The following is a 19043-nucleotide window of genomic DNA, read 5'->3' as shown; positions in this document are numbered from 1 at the left end:
TGTAACTATGTAAATATTATAGAAAAGGGACAGAAAGGTGGACTTATGGCTGAAGGTTCAGGGGATCTAGAAAAAACATTATCTCAAACTGAGACATTTAATATAGTGAGATACTTACTCCTCAATATTAACATTGGAAATGTAAATCAGTACTTACAAAACTTATAGGGCCTGATTCACAAAGCGATGATAACTCAGTTATCACGCCTAAAAGACTTTAGGTGTGATAAGCTTTGCACCGCTGAGTTAGCACCGTTTTGTGCTCTTTATCGCGCGCAAAGTCCCGCGCGCAAAGTTTTGCGCGCACAGTTGCGCAATTCCGCGCGCAGCGCCCATAGGGTTTAATGGGCGCATCGCGCACACTGCACCGCGCGCCAAGCAATTGCACGCGCAAAACTTTGCGCGCGGGATTTCGCGCGAGTTTCATTTCGGCACGCCTAAGCTGAGTTTAGGCGTGATAAGGGGCTTTTCACAGGTGTGCAAACACTTTGCACCGCTTTGTGAATCAGGCCCAAAGACTGTAAACAAAGGAGATAAAAAATACTTGGTAGTAATAATATTATCTTGTGACAATAATATATCTGCTTGAAACTCCACCTGCTGGTTTGACTAGGAAAATAAATAAGTACTTTTGTTTATCATAAAGGAATGCAATGAACAGAACTAAGTTACCAGCAGTCACCTTTGTAAAATAACTTTGCTGGGTACCCAGTAAAGTTATAGAGAACAAAATCTACCATATCCTAGCCACATGATGGACTGGTGAAGGCCCAAAGTGCCATTTTGTCTGTTTTGTTTATCAATTACATTAGCTGCTGTGAACAAATGCGTGTTTTTCTGCATACAAACACACAAGGTGTGCAGAAAATTAGTGCAGAATAATGTGCACAGAAAACTGACAAATGTGTCAACCTGCCTAAGAAGGAAGATTTTAACTTGGCATAGACTTCTGTACTATATCAGGCAAGACTCTTTTCTGCTCACAATATGTCACTTGTCAAATCAGCAGATGGATCTGGTTTGAGCTTGTGCTGAACACAAGAAAAAAAATGCATATGCTAAAAATGCACTGTAATGTATATTAACTTTAACTTACTAAGTGTATTTTTGATTCAGGTTGTCTTGGAAAAAAAAAACTTTTTTGATTTTTTTTTCATTTGTTTAATATAAAGAATATGAAAACGTGCTTAATGAAATATTTTTTTTTACAAGGAAAATATAATAATAATAATTCCAGTGTTTGTATAGTGCTTTCCTCCTGTGGGACTCAAAGCACTTGCGAGGCAGCCACTAGGGTGCACTCAGAAGGCAGTAGCAGTGTTACGGAGTCTTGCCCAGGAACTCCTTACTTAACAGGTGCTAGCTTACTGAACAGGAAGAGCCAAGATTTGAACCCAGGTCTCCTGTGTCAGAGGCAGAGCCCTTTACCTTTACACTAACCAGCAATACTCTATCCAAAAATATGAAGCACTACACATTAAAAGCTGACATCTGTATAGTGCACCACCTACTGGTTTAACTTGGAAGCATTATAAGAAAAATTGTCATGCTTTGCAAGTACAAAAAATAGGGCCACCCTGCTATTGTGTACTTCTCAATGCAATCTAGAACTATGCAGCCTCCGATCATTGGCTTATCTAATCTACACTAATTTACAGCTATTCTTGATCATGTTTGCAAGCAATACAATGTCTCACATATATGTCAGAAATGTATCAACCAGTTAATAGTAGTGAATAGATTTTCTTTTTTTTTTTTTTTTGTAGATGTGATGCAGGTGATGGAATCTGCTGTTAAAATAGGTCCATGTGTTAGCTTTCTTTGAAAACGTTTACTCCTGCTTATAGGATATTACCAGCCGGACCACCAAAATTATTGTAATACTGTAATTAATATTTCTTATATTTCTATTTGAAAACAAAATTATTTTGCAATGCTCAAAACAACTAATTATAACAAATATGCTAAAAAAAACACACATGAAAGTGTAACAAGCTGATGTCATTGTCTCACATAGATATGTTCAGAAGACAAAAACAAAATATCTTACCAGGTCTAGGAATCAGTCCCTGGAATGGCCTGAAACAAAAATAAAAATTATTTTTTTCACATAAGTACCGGTAATATTTGGTATCATAGTCTGTAAATACGTTTTCAGAACCAGCATAAAACTTGTACCATTAACTGTCAATGATTATACCTTGCCACTGTGAATTTGATTTTGTCTGCTACTGCTAATATCCGCTCTAAATTCTGTGATCCAAAGGTGCATGGTTTACGGAATGGGATCCCTGGAGGTAGCCCCTCTATGATTACAGAGCCAGGATTGCTCTTAATTCGCTTATAGGGTACTTGAACTGGATATTTTATTCCAAGAGCTTCACCTGCAACAAAATACACACACATATATCACTGTTACTTGTGTGCACATTTTATTATATAAATACCACAATGTTTTCACAATATTTTTTTTTACATTTCCCTTAAAGAGACTCTGTAACATTAAAAAGATCCCCTGGGGGGTACTCACCTCGGGTGGGGGAAGCCTCCGGATCCTAATGAGGCTTCCCACGCCGTCCTCTGTCCCACGGGGGTCTCTCCGCAGCCCTCCGAACAGCCGGCGACTGTGCCGACTGTTAGTTTAATATTTACCTTTGCTGGCTCCAGCGGGGGGCGCTGTGGAGGCTTTCCGTTCCGAACTACACGGAAATACCCGATCTCAGTCGGGTCCGCTCTACTGCGCAGGCGCCGGAAACTTGCGCCTGCGCAGTAGAGCAGACCCGACGGCGATCGGGTATTTCCGTGTAGTTCGGAGCCGACAGCCGTCAGAGCGCCTGCGCTGGAGCCAGGAAGGTAAATAATGACGTCACCGCTGCCCGGACTCCACGGAGGGCTGCAGCGAGACCCCTGACGGATGGAGGACGGCGTGGGAAGCCTCATTAGGATCCGGAGGCTTCCCCCACCCGAGGTGAGTACCCCCCAGGGGATCTTTTTATGTTACAGATCCTCTTTAAAGTGTATCAGAGACGATATATAATAAAAGTTTTATACATACCTGGGACTTTCTCCAGCCCCATGTGCAAGGATCGCTCCTACGCCGCTGCCCTTAGTCTTCTGTTGCAGTCGCCGAAGAGATATGTAGAGAGTGCACTTCTCTTACGCAGACTGGCCACGTCTGGCCGAAGTTACAGGACCCAGTAGCAGTGATACAGAAGGCTGAAGACAGTGGCGTTGGAGCGATCCATGCACATGGGGCTGGAGGAAGCAGACCTCATGTTTGGGGAAGCAGCAATTTTTCTGGACAACTGAGCCCAACGGAGTTGAAACATAGGCTGAAGCAGTGCATGGAAGCCAATGACAAAACTGATTTATACAACACACTGGCTATAACAATAGCCACTTCCTGTCAACTCTCTATGGTACTCTTGAGGTTGGACTGTATGTGATCTAATCAGACGGCTCTTGCCAATAAGCAGAAACAGGCAATCTCTGTCATGTTGTCCCTTTCACCTCAACCTGTTTGTCTAAAGAGTGGGAGGGCAGCGGAGACCCAGTGAGAGAGCCAGATCAATGTGAGTGTTGGAAGCTGCAGTGTGACATAGGTAGGGCTGAGTTGTCCTTTCTGTTTATATATAGGTTTCCTAAAAGGGCTATTTATAGCACCTTCCTGTAATGATCTGCTCAGCTGTTTACACAGGCAGACAGCTGTTTGTCCATTCTTTAGGTCTGGGTGTTGCAGGTCTCTGGAAAAGAGACCTGTCTTTGCTTTGCAAGTTTCAGAGTTACTCTGCTGGTGAGAAATTTGCATATACTTGTCATGCAAATTGCCTAGCTGCCTCCTTTGATGGCTTGCAGTATAGATACCTTTTGCTCCCAGAATTCCTGGCTGGTCATGATGGTTTGTTCCTGCTAACTCTCCTGGAGTATCAGCCTTGCTTGTTTGCTAAAGATTATCTTAGAGTAATTCCTTGGGACTGCATTAGGCATCCCTTCTAGTGCAGTCAGGTTGTATTATCTGTATTGCCTTGTTCTGTCTCTCTGTCTCAATTGTCTTGTTGCCAGCGGCGGTCGACAGGAATTCGTTCTGTCTGCCTGGGAGTGTAGGCCAGAGCTGCGGTTGCTACTGGCTGCTCCATCTGTCTGGATTGCATTTGCCCTAGTGGTAGTGGCAGTGCTTCCTTCTGTATCCTGCCTTAGGGGTGCTAACCAGAGCAGTGGTTGCTACTGGTAGCCCCATCTGTTTGTCTGTCTGGATCGCATCCGCTCTAGCGGTAGTTCCTTTTGTATTCTGCCTTAGGGGTGCTAGCCAGAGCAGTGGTTGCTACTGGTAGCCCCATCTGTCTGTCTTATCTGGTACGAACGCTTGCCGTAGGCTCGGTGAGGTAACCGTTAGCAAGCGTTTGCGTTCTCTATTTCATGTTTATGTTTCATTGGTTAGTTAGGGTGGCACGCTTATCACTGGGCCCCTAACGCGCGGTGATCGTGTCTTATACGCGTTCGCTGTTGCGAATGAGTGCAGTGTTCACGTTTAGCTAGCGTTTGTTATTTTCCTTGACGTTCTGATTGTTGTTGCTTGCTGTGCCTTTCTTGCTACTCTCGTGCTCTGTCTTGCTCGGCCTTGTGTCACTGTTGGCAATCGCCAGTCTTGCGATTGCATTTACACTTTGTTTCTGCTGATGTGTGTTCACCGTCGCTGGGTGGCGACTAGATTGGTGGACACACATTCATTCTGTCTCTGTGCTCTCTCTTTAAGGGCTATCCAGTCCTGCATTTCCCATCTGGCGTCTGTGACAGTGCAGAGGCTGTGTTCGTCTGCACTCCACAGCTCCATCTGCTGGTGGGAATCTCCCTCTACAGGTGCATAGCACCATAGCTGGGTTCTCTCAAATTACACGCTTGTGGAGGATTTCCATAGTGTCAGCGTGCGTCCTGTGCTGACCACAGAAATAATTCCCCAATCGTTACACTTCCACTTTAAAATGGAACAGGAGCGGATGTAGAACGGATGCCCACAGATGCAAAATGGAATGGGAACGAATACCAACAGATCCGTTGTTATCTGTTTCCGTTCTGTTTTTACCGATCCATTTTTTGTTATGTGCCAATGTGAACTGGGCCTTAGACTGCATACTGTATGCAAACAAATGTCACTACAAAAAAATCTGTAGAAATAAGCTTTATACCTCATACCACATCAATGTCAACTGCAAAACAAAACTTTTAATTAATGATCAATGTGCAGGGATGTTCGTCCTGTGGATGCCAGCTGCTCATTGCAGGTGTGAGTTATGACATTAGAAATGTGACCCATCTGACCAATGACACAGATGGAGAATATCTCACCACCAATGGTCATGATCAGCCCCGAGTGTAAGGGAGTGGTGATTCCTGCAGATTGCAAGCCTCTCTTTAAAGCCCGGTTCACATCTGCGTTTTTTTCCTGAGCCGACCGTATGGATCCAGCCCTCTGGATCCAGGCAAACGGTCTGTTTTTACAGCCGGTGTGCTGTAAAATGGCCATTTTCCATAGGATACTATTGTGCTGAAAAACATTCCGTTTCTGTTCCGCTGAGCGAAACGGTCCGGAAAATTGGGTCCTCCTGCATTTTTTTTTTGTTGTCCCTTCAGTGGAATGGCAAATACTAATGTGAACCGAGCCTAACTCCAAAGACTTGAATAGTGTGGTCTAGGTGGCACAGCTATTTTTGCAAAGAGATGTAATGTGACACCAGTGATATGCTTAATTACTGTCAAGGAATTACCCAGCTGGTGTTTCAGCCATGCAGCTGAGCTGCCTCGGACAGCCAGCTTCCTCCTCTGCCAATGCAGTTGAGTTGTTTTCTAACCATGTGGCACGCCCCGTGACCCATACAAACATATAGTCTCACACTCCACGGGTCTTAAAAAACCCACACATTTATCATTTATAGCCTACACCATGGCAGGTAGAACCTACAGAAAGACAGACATTTCACATTTTCTTTCTGTGAATTTTATCTACCACGGGATAGGGCGATAATTTGCAGATGTGTGTTGTCTAAAGGGGCACTATGGCGAAAAGTTTGCTATTCCCTTATCCCTAACATCAGTGGTTTAATATTGACAGCATCATTTTCTCCATAGAGCATGTGTTTAAAATATACCTCCTAACAACACTTCTGGTTTTTGTACACAGTTGATCTGTATAATTACATCAGCTGGTTCTGAGAGGGGATGCGATGGGGACTGGCTCTTATCTGCTCTCTGCCTTCCCTTTCTCAGACAAAGCTAATGTATTACTTAGCTCACTCACTGTGTTGTTGAAGACTTGTGACATAACTAAATAAACAGGCTGTAAGTATTGTGAAGCTGGCAGGAATAGAACCTGTTTATATAGTTACTTTTTAACTATGAGAAGTCTGCAACAACACAGTGTAGGAGCCTAATAAATCAGCGCTGCAAGAGGAGACTCGGAAGGCTGACCGCTGTGATCAGAGAGCTGATAACAGCCAGTCCCCTTCGCATCCCCAGTCAGAACCAGCTGATGTAATTACACAGATCAGCTGTGAACAAAACCAGAAGTGTTGTTAGGAGGTATATTTTAAACACATGCTCTGTGGAGAAAATTATGCTGTCAATATTAAACAACTGATGCTGGGGATAAGGGAATAGCATAATTTTTGCCATAGTGCCCCTTTAAAAGCAGTAGTCTGCGAACATCTGTTTTTATATCAATGCATATTTATCCCAGCCATACTAAACTGTTTTATTATCTTGAATGAAGTTGACCCTTAACTCTGGACGATTTCTGTACACTCACCATACTTTTTATTGAACAGGTCTTGAACTTGTTCTCGTAGTGTATTGGCAATGTCTATTCGTGACAGTCTGGTATCATAATTCTCTAGAAACAAAACAAAGAATATTTTCTTAAATTATGCCTCAACAGAGCCGCTGCTATTGAAGGCAAAATATAATCATAATATATTATATACTAATAAGGACACCTAAAAAATTATTCTTGATTTCTAACTTTTGTCTCAAATACTAATTCAGATCTAAAACATACTGGATATCTCCACTTAAAAATATGAAATGTTCCCTTTCTGTTGTGTCGTACCTAAAGAAATGCACATAAATTAAATCCATTCTTACCTTGAAAGTTAGGCCTTTTATCTGATTCATCTGATAGGGAAATGTCTTTTTCACTGACTGCTGTAACTGACAGAAAACAAGAATAACAATCATAAGACAGAGATTGTGAGACCATCTAGAATAAATGGTAACATCCTGATACAAAACGTCCTGATTTTACTGATGGTTAACACTCTATAATACTCTATCCACAAAAAACTGAACATCTTTATTAAACAATTACTTAAAAAATTGAGATCAGCCATGTATGGCTCTTCTATGTAGTAACTATTGGGACTTAGTACCAATAGTTCTGTATAGCATGTTCTGACAACATTTGACTGTACAATCACATGCAAATACTAATTGCTATGGAGACTACAAACAGTACTGGAATACTTCAGTATATGGACTGCCAATTGTGAGTTAAAGCACACCTGAAATGAGAGGAATATGGAAGCTGACATGTATGTATCCTTTTCCTGGCTTACATACAGATAAGATGTTTCTGTCTGAAGTCTGACTAGATTAGCCACTTCTGCAGCCAAATAGATTAGTAGGTCTGCCAGGCAGCTGGTATTGGTAAATATGGCTGCCACCACATGCCTCTCACCTCAGGTTTCCTTTAATGGAATTCTAGGCCATTTCCTGCAATGTCAGACCAGACTTTCTCAATGTTCATCCATGTGGTGAAAGTTATTTTTGGTGCTCTATTACAGTCTATTACAGTATTTAAGTATAGTAAGCAGTCATTGAATGTTGCATGCATTATGTGCAACTTGCAAGACACACTACCAACTTAATGCTGGCTATGGAAATCAATCTGAACTCGCAGTTACAGCTCTGTTCTCTGATTTTTGGTGGAAGGCACCTGCCATTTCATATTGTTGCAAACACCAGGAAAATGCTCTTCTTTAATGATCATTAGAAATTAGCATAAGAGTTTCTGATTACAGTAGGTGCCATATATTTCACTTTTCAAAAAAAAAGTTCAGGAAAAAAATAGAGAAATCAAAAACTGATTGTGCCTCACTTTTCAGAAAATGTATTGATACTTTCAGCAAAAATACAAACAACTAAACTCACTTATAGAACAGAACATGAGTTTGTTATGGATAGCCGAGTTGTGTTAGGCTAAGTTCCCGGCAGGGAGCTGCATTGCATTCCCTATAAAACAGGATTGCAATGGAAGGAAAGCATACAGTCAATGAAAAGTATGCTTTGCTGCCAATGGTAACGTTATGCTATAATGCACTGCATGCTCTGCGTTAGGATACCGGAATACATTGAATCGCATTGCACCGGATGCAATCTGAATGATGCATATACAATTTTTACATTTCCTCTGTTACATAGCACTGCAACACCCAAAAGTGAACATTAGATAAAAGTTATTAGAAATATATGTAAAGGAACTTGCCCAGTGAGCTAGCGTTGTCTTGGACGCAGTCCTTTAGTCCTTCAGAAATCAGTTCTGGCCTAGAAATAGTAGAGAAAATAGTTTACATTCACAATAGTCTCTTAGTTTATTTAAAGTAAAAATTTGAATTAAATCTGAATAAAAACTATGGTGGGGAAAAGTTATACTGTAGCTTCTCTTCTGAAATTGGGTATCGTCTTCTCTGCTATGCACTGCTGACAGTCCATCTTAATTCATGTAACTCTACTTATAAAATGGCCACTGTTACCTCTCAGTGACAGCAGCTCTGGGAAGACAATGACAGCAACTCTGACAGAACCACAACCCTCTATGCATTCCCAGAATTCCTGTGATAAAAGAGGAGTGATGTAATGGTATAACAATGGCACTGGGTGGGACAGCAGGACTGTTACCAGAACAAAGCATAGACAACAGGCCCTGATCTCTGAATAGGAGCTATTGTGAGAAACAGTCAATGTAATGCAAATAATTCCAGCTTGTGTGAAAATTTAATGCAAACCATATGCAGCTTGGAACTAGGCCAATCAAATTTAACAGGGTGTTCATTTGATTGGCCCAGTTCAAAACTGTATACAATTTAATGTTGTTTGCAAGCCAGAATTATTAGTATCTCATTGATTATCTCTAGTTTTGAAAAAAAGACATCATGTACCGTAAGTACAACATCTTCTCACTACAGGCATTTTTTTTGGCTGGTTTTAGACATTAGTGTACCTATGTGGAAGATGTATGTAAGTAATAGAATGATATATCATTCTACAGATAAAGACATGTACACGGTGCACATTATACTTCAGCTGGTTTCCTACTAGGATGCCCGCTAGGTTCCTGAAACTAAATCTAGACAAAACGGAATTTATGATCTTCCCACCCCGGCCATCCATGAACATCCCAGATGTGCATGTCACTGTTAACCACACTACCATTCGCCCTACCTCTCAAGCCCGCTGTCTGGGTGTCACACTGGACTCTGCACTCTCCTTCACTCCCCACATCCAAAACCTCACAAAGTCCTGCAACTTCCACCTCCGTAACATCTGTAAGATTCGCCCTTTCCTGACCTCTGCCACCACCAAACTCCTCATCCATGCCCTCATAATTTCCCGCCTTGACTACTGTAATGCCCTTCTGTCTGGTCTCCCTATGACCCGAACAGTCCCACTGCAGTCCATCATGAATGCGGCAGCCAGAATTATCCACTCCTGCCATTGCTTCACCAGGGCAGCTCCCCTCTGTGAATCCCTCCACTGGCTTCTTATCCAGTCCAGAATCAGATTCAAGATACTGTGTCCGACCTGCAAATCTGTCCACAAAACCTGTCCAAGCTACATTTCCGATCTTACTCAGAGGTACACACCTAGCCGCACACTCCGCTCCTCGAATGAACTTCGCCTGACAGAGATAAACTGTCACTTGAAGCAATCACTTAGGATTAAGTTGGACAACATTTATCCTAGGCCTGTATATAGATTTAGTCTACAGGTCAGGGTGTTTTCAGTTCATAGGAATAAAAACTTTGCTTTAAGGTTTACCTTTTGATAATGAAACGAATGCCATGAGTATTTTCTAGTATCCTCCTGAGCTTTGTGATTCCAAAGCAGTTTGGACGCCGAAATGAAACCCCATCAGGGAGACCCACAACAAAAAGATCATCTGGATACATCAGGAACTTAGAATATGGCACTTTGACAGGATGTGAAGCTCCAATAGCTTTAGCTGCATAGAGAGAATATTACATGAAGCAAAACATGATCCATATTTCTTCATGAATCTGCAACTACTGAAACGTTCATACAGCTAATACGATGCAAAAATGGATATATTAGATCTTCTGAAACAGTAATGAAGGTTATATAAAAGAGTACCAAAGAAGGAAATTTACTGATCTTAGTAAAAATAAATAACACTGTAGATATAAACAGTAAGCATACGTAATACAAACTTTGGAAAATTAACAAAGTAACTTGTACGTGGCAACTGCACAAAACTGGATGATAATCTACATTACTCTGTAGAGAATTATGTGAATACGTTATACAGCGCGACCCTTTACATTATATGAAGAAGGCACATGGAAGCACCTAGCTTCCATATTTACCTAGATTAGTTTAACATACAATTTTGTTAAAGCAAACCTGAACCGAAAATGAACTCAGAACAGGAGTAATTTTAATTGTATACTAATTATACATTAACTACATTTCTTTTACTTACCATATTTTTTGTTGAACAAATTTTCTACTCTTTTTCTCAGCTGTCTGATTATATCTCCAATTCCTTCTTGAGAAAAACAGAAATAGATTTTAAATTAATGTTTATTTGGTATCAATTAATTTACCATTTTCTGTGGAATGAAGTGTAACGTAACAATGATCCTGGACATCAGAAAAACTCACAAGCTGCTCTAGAAACTGTCCCCTAGAATCTAATTTGTTTGCACCGAGTCCCTAGGTTTGCTTAAAGTAAACTTGTACTTAGAGGAACTTTGAGGTTTTCATGTGAAAACGTTGAAAAAAAAATAAAGATAAAACTGGACAGAGAACCCCACTTTGTTGATTCAATACAGTAAGAATACATAATAAGTTAGTAGTATTTTGTATGCATGAACATTTAAAAGCAATACAGTGAGTGTTACTAAGCTGTCAGACATGTCACAGACATCATTTGCCTATCAGTGAAGCCAATGAGGACTGTCACATGGGAGTTTAAACAGAAGCAGTGCATGTATAGTTAGTGTATTTAGATGTGCACTAGCTCATTTTAAGACATTTTTACCTCTAAGTATGCTGTAAGGAAACTAGCACTTCCATTGATATCTGCCCACATGATTAGGTCTGTATAGTCTGATACTTTATGTTGGGTTGAGGGCTCTTTTACACCAGAGCTGATTTCTGGTGTTTTGACGCAAAGTTGGAACTTTGCATTAACCAAGGTAAATGAGTCCATAGACTTTAATTTTACCTTTCACATCTAATGCTGCGTTTTAGTGCGGTGCGGTACGACACAGCTGGGAGCTTTTAATCGTTCAGCACCAGCGTTTTCCCGTCGGGTGAACTTGAACTACAGCCGCTAATCAGTGTCGCACCGCAACATCCCGGCGTCATGCCGCAGATCATAATGCTTGCAGGAAATCGACTCCTGCAAGCGTTATGTAATGTGAAAAAAGTCTGAGACTGGGTACTTCATCCTGTATGTAAATGTGAAGGAAACATAGTTACCATCTATGTGCTTCTCTTCATTCCTGTTGTTAGCAATTGGTCCTTTGTCTAAAACTAAAAGAAACAGGATAACATTAAGAGAGTGCAGTATAAAGACACCATTTAATACCCAACTTTATATATACTAGTCTTGTTTGTGGCGTAAGTGGAACATCTTGATTTAACTGTGTATAAGCTGATGTTGTATATGTTTTTAAAGCCAGGAGAGCCTTCACCAGCCATTTCCAGTAGCAGCAATGTCTCTGCCAAGCAGACGCAGCTATTTCCACAAACTAACTCAATTCAGTAGGCCTAAACGTTGGACCACTAATTGTCCAATTTATGGCAAAACATTCTGATCAGTTGTGATCGGATTGGTTGTAAATAATCTCCATCAATGGGCACAATCGGATACGAACGATTATAAAAACATCGGATTGTATTTTCCTGTTGGTTGTGATAGGTAGGAAGCAAAGATTGGTTCATTGATGGTGTCTATCTCATCATGTCACATGTCACCTCCGGTATCCTTTAATCAGCTTGACTTCATAGTTATAAAGTCCGGATACTGGCAGCATGCAGTTGGCCAGGTTTATTAACCTTTGTTATGCAGTCACAGCACATGTAAAGATTAGTGAGCAGTAAGTAATATGGGCAACACGTGTTATGCAACGATCATAACTGGAATTATGCAACAACAAATACATTGCTACTATAACGTGCGTTATATATACCAATTACACATGCAATAGTTGTAACATATATGTAGTGCGCACACTATTTGCTATATATCCACTAAACTTTACTTTTACTACGATGTATAACGATATTTCACTTCCAATCAGAATTATCTGATCCCTCGATCGATCGCTTTTTCAACACACAACTGTGTTTACCAGTATATCTGATTTTCTAAAACACAGAACTATAATGAGTTGTTCAGAATATCCTAAACCCAGCAGAAGCACTCCCAGTGGTGTTTAAACCTTTTAGGCAAAGAACACTATCTGAGTTCGTCAACTTCATTCTGCTTTTTCCTGCACAACGCATTCGTTCACAATTACAGTATATGCCACCCCAAATCAAAAATCATGGAACGATCGCGGCAAACCATTCAAGGCAAATGCAATCACAATAGTCGATGGAGACCCGGGAATTGCAGTGAAAAACGGCCCTGAAAGTGTGTTAGCTCCCATGTTGAGATCCTGTGGCACAGTGTAAAATGGTAACTCTCCTTTACTAAACCAAACAAGTATCTGGAAGCCTGTGTGTAGAAGGCAATTATTTTATGGTGAAGTTAAAGATTTATTGTACACACTTTTTGCATAAGTGATGTTTTATATTTACCTGCTCCGGTGTCCAGCACATAAGTGTTGTTTTCTGAGGCCACCGGACTTTTCAGACAGTCAATGATTTCCTCTAGAAGACATAGAATTGATAAGTATGTTAAAATGATCTGGCAAAATAAGAGAAGAATTGGTGACTCTTTGGTTAACAATAAATTTCCAGCATTCAACTATATTACCCATCCTACAGTTATGAAAAAATGGCAACATTTATATCAGATGTGTCAGCTTGATTGGCTTATGCCACATAGCTGCCCTTCAGCCCTCAGCTCAATCACTTTTAACTCATAGTTACGGTGTATTCATTTTATATTGTTTTGTTCAGTATTTTTATTATATTTTGCTTTGTTGCCAAGTCCATAATTAATAGCTCCACCAATATTTTAATGTGCAAACTGATCATCTATTTTCTGCGTACAGTTTTAGTATTTAGTTGATTAAGTTTATATTTTATGGACTTTTGCATCATATATGTAGTAACTATACGTAACAACTTATGTACTGTAATAGCAATAGTTATTCCAATGCTGGTGCTTGGGCTTAATCTATATTCAAACTAAGAAGCACCTGGCAGTGAGAGATAACATTTTTCATTTAATATGGCTGCTGAAATTCCTGAAACACAAAGTTAGACAGAAAAAAATAGATCAGAAGTCAACTTACTTAGAACTAAACATAATAAAAGTCATTAGAAGTGGCAGTTTTTATGTTGCTTCCCTATGTTTAGAAATGGTGGAGTAAACAGGCTGCATCTGAGTCATTTATTGTACAAAAAAAGCAATACTTAAAGGGGCACTATGGCGAAAAATTATGCTGTTCCAATGTCCCCACATCATTTATTTAAAGGGGTTCTGTAGCGGTTTATAAAATCAAAAAGTGTCACTTACCTGGGGCTTCTAACGGCCCCCTGCAGATATCCTGTCCAGCATCGTCACTCAAGAATCCTCCGTTCCTCACCGCGGGTCACCTTCCAATTATTCATCTAACTAGACGAATATCACTGTCCTCGATCCCACTCACGTCTGCAGGAGCTTATTGCGCAGTATGAAGTTTTCTCGTACTGCACCTGCACAGTAAGATCCCGGAGACGCGAGTTGGAGAGAGGACGCGCGCGGCCATGGTCACACAGCCGCACTGACATTCGTCTAGTTAGACGAATAATTGGAAGGTGGAACAGCACGGGGAGCTCAGATGCTACAGACAGTGTCATGCTATGTAACTAGCTAAGTAAATAAACAGGCTACTAATTAGTTACTTTACTTAGCAGCTTATTTATTTATTTACTTAGCTAGTTACATAGCATGGCGCTGTCTGTAGCATTTGAGCTGCCCGTGTTGTATATCAGCTGTAGAGTGTCAGCAGCAGTTAAGCAGAGAGCCAGTCCATCGGATTCTTATCACTAATGACGTAGCTCAGACACGTAGGAAAATAGAGATGTTTTTAAAGCTTTTTTTTTTTTTTTTTTTTTTTTTAACACAAACTCTGTGGTGAATGTTATGCAGTCCATATTAAATAAATTTTTGCTATAGTGCCCCTTTAACAAGCGGTTTGAAATGGCAATTATTGGGGCATGAGAAGACAGAAGTAGGCAGGTAGATTGGAGTTTTACTAGTATACACGTGTTACTGAAAGTCAAATAAGAAATAAGTTTTACAAGCAAGATAGTGTAAAAAAGAAGGACACGGCCTCAGGAGAGGTGATAAAATAAAGACACCGTGCAATTTCCTGTCAGATCGATGGGCTAAATTGATCATTTCTGACAGGTCCGATCGTTTTTCTGATCAATTTTTCGATCAATTCTAAACAAAATCGATCAGAAAAACAAGGAAATCAGATTTGTCCTTTCAGAAATGATCGTTTCGTCAATGTGACAAAAAATTGCATGGTATGTACAAGGCATTAGTTTTAGAAGTTAATGGAATTGCATCTGGGAAAATTATCTAGAGAAGTCTATGTAAACAAGGACAAGGCCAAAAGCCAGAACTAGATGGCCATGATCTTTGAGCTCTCAGGCAGCCCTGCAGTAAAAACAGACAGGATTCTGAAGTGGAAATCACTGTGGCTCAGGTACACTTTATAAAAAACTGCTGTGTGCAAACACAGTCTGTCGCTGCATCCACAAGTGCCAGTGGAAAAAAAAAACCTAAAGCAATTATATATAAACATGATCTAGAAATGCTTCCACCTTCTCTGGATGGGAGCTCATATATGATGGGCAAAGACAAAAAGGAAATCTATCCTATGTTATGAAGAAAAATAAATAAATAAATAAAATATATATATATATATATATATATATATATATATATATATATATATATATATATATATATATATATATATTGTGAAGTTTAGAGGGGGTCGCAGCCAGCACGCAGTACACAGATGTATAAAACAAAGTCCGTTTATTGTGCAGTAGAAGAAAACAGCTTCAGTTCAGCAGTAATAAGGGGAAAATAACAGTTCAGCTTACTTCAGCTTGGTAATATAAAGTCCAGCAGGATCAAACAAAGTTCAGTTTTCATCAGGCCAATACCATACAAACAACAGAGCAGGGTATGGTTTGGCTTCCATCAAATACTCCAATATTCCTTGTCAGGAGATTCCACAGCATACATGCTACTCCTTCAACACCTCTCCTCACACTGCTTGTGAGGCTCCTTCTTAAGCATAAATTTGCATCTCATCAATACCAAATTAGTGAGGCTCTCAGCCCCACTGACAACCAGGTGTGTACCTAGGTGGGATGGGAAGGCCCGCCCTTCCTTCCCTCCCATCCCAGGAGTCCGTCCCTGAAAAGAAAAAACCAAGCAGCAACTGCTTGCTGCTAAAATCCGGACTCCCTTCCTAGGACCACACAGGGTTTTAAAGTGACCATAGTCCAAATACCGGGGAAATGTACCTCCCATCTACTACCCAGCCCCGATGGCCCCTACAATATATATATATATATATATATATATATATATATAATTTTTTATTTTTTTTAAATCGTGAATGATATAGCAATACATTAATGTTTCAGAGCAATCATCCAGTCTTTTCTGGCAACGCTTTAGCCTATTTTAGCAATACAATACATTCTGCACCTACTAAAGGACCCCCAAGATGAAAATAAACTAATGAAATAAATAATTCTATCTATCCTCCTTCTCCTAAAAAATGTTTTAAGATATTCCACAGTTTTTATAATTTTATATTTAAATCTACTTTTTAAGTTTTTACTGTTTTATTGTTTTTGCTCAATGACACATTCATTGAAGTATGCCAGAACTAAAATCTATGAACTATTGACCCTTTTTATCTCTTTCCTGTTCTCAGAGGCCATTTTCTGCTAGGAAAGTGTTTTATAGTTGTAATTTCTTATCAGTGAGGGTCACACTGTAGTCTGACCCAGTCCCAGACATACTTGATGTTTAACTCTTTCAGGCAGAGAAAGAAAAAAAGGATCACAGCAGAGTTATTTGTGTGCTAGGCACTGTACACACACATGTCTATCTCATCATGTCACATGTCACCTCCGGTATCCTTTAATCAGCTTGACTTCATAGTTATAAAGTCCGGATACTGGCAGCATGCAGTTGGCCAGATTTATTAACCTTTGTTATGCAGTCACAGCACATGTAAAGATTAGTGAGCAGTAAGTAATATGGGCAACACGTGTTATGCAACGATCATAACTGGAATTATGCAACAACAAATACATTGCTACTATAACGTGCGTTATATATACCAATTACACATGCAATAGTTGTAACATATATGTAGTGCGCACACTATTTGCTATATATCCACTAAACTTTACTTGTGCCACCAGCGCACAGTACCATTCAGTGAATTGGGGCCAATAATTCATTGAAAATTTTGGACATATTATGAAATGAAGCACATGGCAAAGCAAACCCGGAACTGTTGAGCAGCTTTTGCAAACATTTGCAGGTAACACACAACCCCATCTGAACACTGTACCTTTTATCTACTCTTATCTTCATTTTATTCGTTATATACTTAAAGTGGAATATAACCCTGCATTTCAACTTTGCTCTAAAACATTATTTACAGCATATTATATGCAACCAGCATTTTTTTTTACTAGACTAGCATTGGAAGGGTTACACACAGAGCTTTAAAGTTCCTGGAGAGAACTGCTCCCTGCAGCGGAAGTTTAGATAGATACATTTAAGCAAAACAAAATGTAACAAGTGTGAAATATGACTCACTCTCACTGACTGTGCAGGAGCTGGAGGACAGCCAAAGAATGTGTAACATTCCTCACTTGTTACATTTTGTTTATTCAAATGTATATATCTAAGCTTCGGATGCGTCTGCAGTTCTCTCCAGGAACTTTAAAGCTCTGTGTGTAACCCTTCCAATGCTGGCCAAGTAAAAAAAAATGCTGGTTGCATATAATATGCTGTAAATAATGTTTTAGAGCAAAGTTGAAATGCAGGGTTATATTCTGCTTTAAAAGTCTTTATGTTTTGAATGTAAAACTTTATAACTGCAAACTGTTATACACGGTGCTAAAATAATGTGTATAAAGTATTTCGATGCATTACAGCAGAACACTGCTCTGAGTCAACCTCACAGAAGGTAATTCCAAGTTTCATTAAACCTGACATTAAACTCAGGGCTATGGAGTACATTTACCTGGCACAGTCACTTGCATAATTTCTTGTTCTTCATGCTCAACTTTTATATGTTTAATTCCATTTGGCTCACTTGACGTTCCTGTTGAGGGAAAAATAATGTAATTATAATGACCACATATTATATGAAAAACATCTACAGCAGTAAAAGCCTATGGCCCTAAGTCTGCTGTGTACACCATATGCTATATTTACTACAAAGATCATGAATTTGGTTCACGGTTTCATTCTGCATCCTACAATATGAATGCCATAAAAACCATGGACCTCCACTGGTTTCCTATTTACCTGGTTCACATTCTTCAGATATGCTATGTCTTTCAGGCCTGTAAAACACAGAAACAATATTTAATAAATTCATATAAGAAAGATTTTTTTTATGTTTTCAGAAAGGGAAATAAAAATCCTACATGGACAGATCTTCTCACTCCTCAGCACTTAGCGATAACATTTATTTTCTAAATTTTGCTGCAGACACATGGCAGTAATTCCCAAAATATGTTTTTAGCAATTTATTTTAGCAAGAATCAATAGTAGGACTGCAACTGAGACTGCAGAGTACATGTTTTGAATGAATGCTGCATGAGATCTTGATGTGCATAACAACAGTCAGATGACATTTTATTATCTTAAAGAATATGAATGGTAATTAATTAAAAAAAGTCACCTATAGCTGGGATGAACTATCCAAAAACATGCAATAACTACCTAATCTGTTATCAGATGGTCTAGGCAACAATCTCAAGTCTGTTGGTAGATGCAGAAAGGTCCAGGGGATGCAATGACTAGAGGTGTACATAAAGTTAGCGATGATAAGCAGATCAACCAAGACACAGATCTCTCTCTGATTGACTCTAATCAGAGAGAGAGATCTATTGGCTGCTCATACACAACAGGCAGATTCCCTATCGATTTCAGCATTCAATCTTTTGAGGATTGGCCTCGTGATGCCGCCTTGTTGCCCCAGGCTGCGTTTACCCAAATGTATGTGCCCCATGGTGCATGTGCATTAAAATGTTTTACTTGTCCGCTGTCCACTGAGTGTCCACTGTACTTCTGCATTGGCACCTCACGTGGTTGCTGGTGTTTTAGCATGTGGGGTGCGTGTGTCATGTCACACATGCGGCCCATATGTTATATGTCGGTAGTGATGTGGGATTCGAATGCTGCAGTACAGCGGACCCTGGGTGGACACTAGCGGGTGGCATGACAGGTAAAGTATTTTATTGCACAGGCACCAGGGTGAGATATAACATTTGTGAGGGACAGTGGCCGGGGGTTCCATCAAATTTGTCCT

General features: G+C 39.9%; 1 protein-coding gene across 7 annotated transcripts in view; it reads right to left on the bottom strand.

Annotated features, from left to right (window-relative positions):
• The window catches only part of GTF2IRD1 (GTF2I repeat domain containing 1), a 157898-nt gene that overhangs the window by 36772 nt on the left and 102083 nt on the right, over positions 1-19043 (bottom strand). For 5 of the 7 annotated variants that reach the window (XM_068268532.1, XM_068268533.1, XM_068268528.1 and 2 more), the window contains exons 12-22: positions 18035-18072; positions 17748-17828; positions 13099-13170; positions 11773-11826; positions 10769-10834; positions 10087-10270; positions 8534-8592; positions 7135-7200; positions 6800-6883; positions 2201-2384; positions 2051-2079 (exon numbers count right to left, since the gene is read on the bottom strand). In XM_068268532.1, the coding sequence (XP_068124633.1) occupies positions 2051-2079; positions 2201-2384; positions 6800-6883; positions 7135-7200; positions 8534-8592; positions 10087-10270; positions 10769-10834; positions 11773-11826; positions 13099-13170; positions 17748-17828; positions 18035-18072 (917 nt within the window). The remainder of the gene's footprint in view (positions 1-2050; positions 2080-2200; positions 2385-6799; positions 6884-7134; positions 7201-8533; positions 8593-10086; positions 10271-10768; positions 10835-11772; positions 11827-13098; positions 13171-17747; positions 17829-18034; positions 18073-19043) is intronic. The other 2 variants (XM_068268530.1, XM_068268529.1) reach the window with 2 other exon arrangements.

Source organism: Hyperolius riggenbachi, chromosome 2 (assembly GCF_040937935.1).
Source record: "Hyperolius riggenbachi isolate aHypRig1 chromosome 2, aHypRig1.pri, whole genome shotgun sequence".
Taxonomy (NCBI): domain Eukaryota; kingdom Metazoa; phylum Chordata; class Amphibia; order Anura; family Hyperoliidae; genus Hyperolius; species Hyperolius riggenbachi.
Note: the sequence above shows the minus strand (reverse complement) of the source record. Positions and strands in the feature narration are given on the sequence as shown.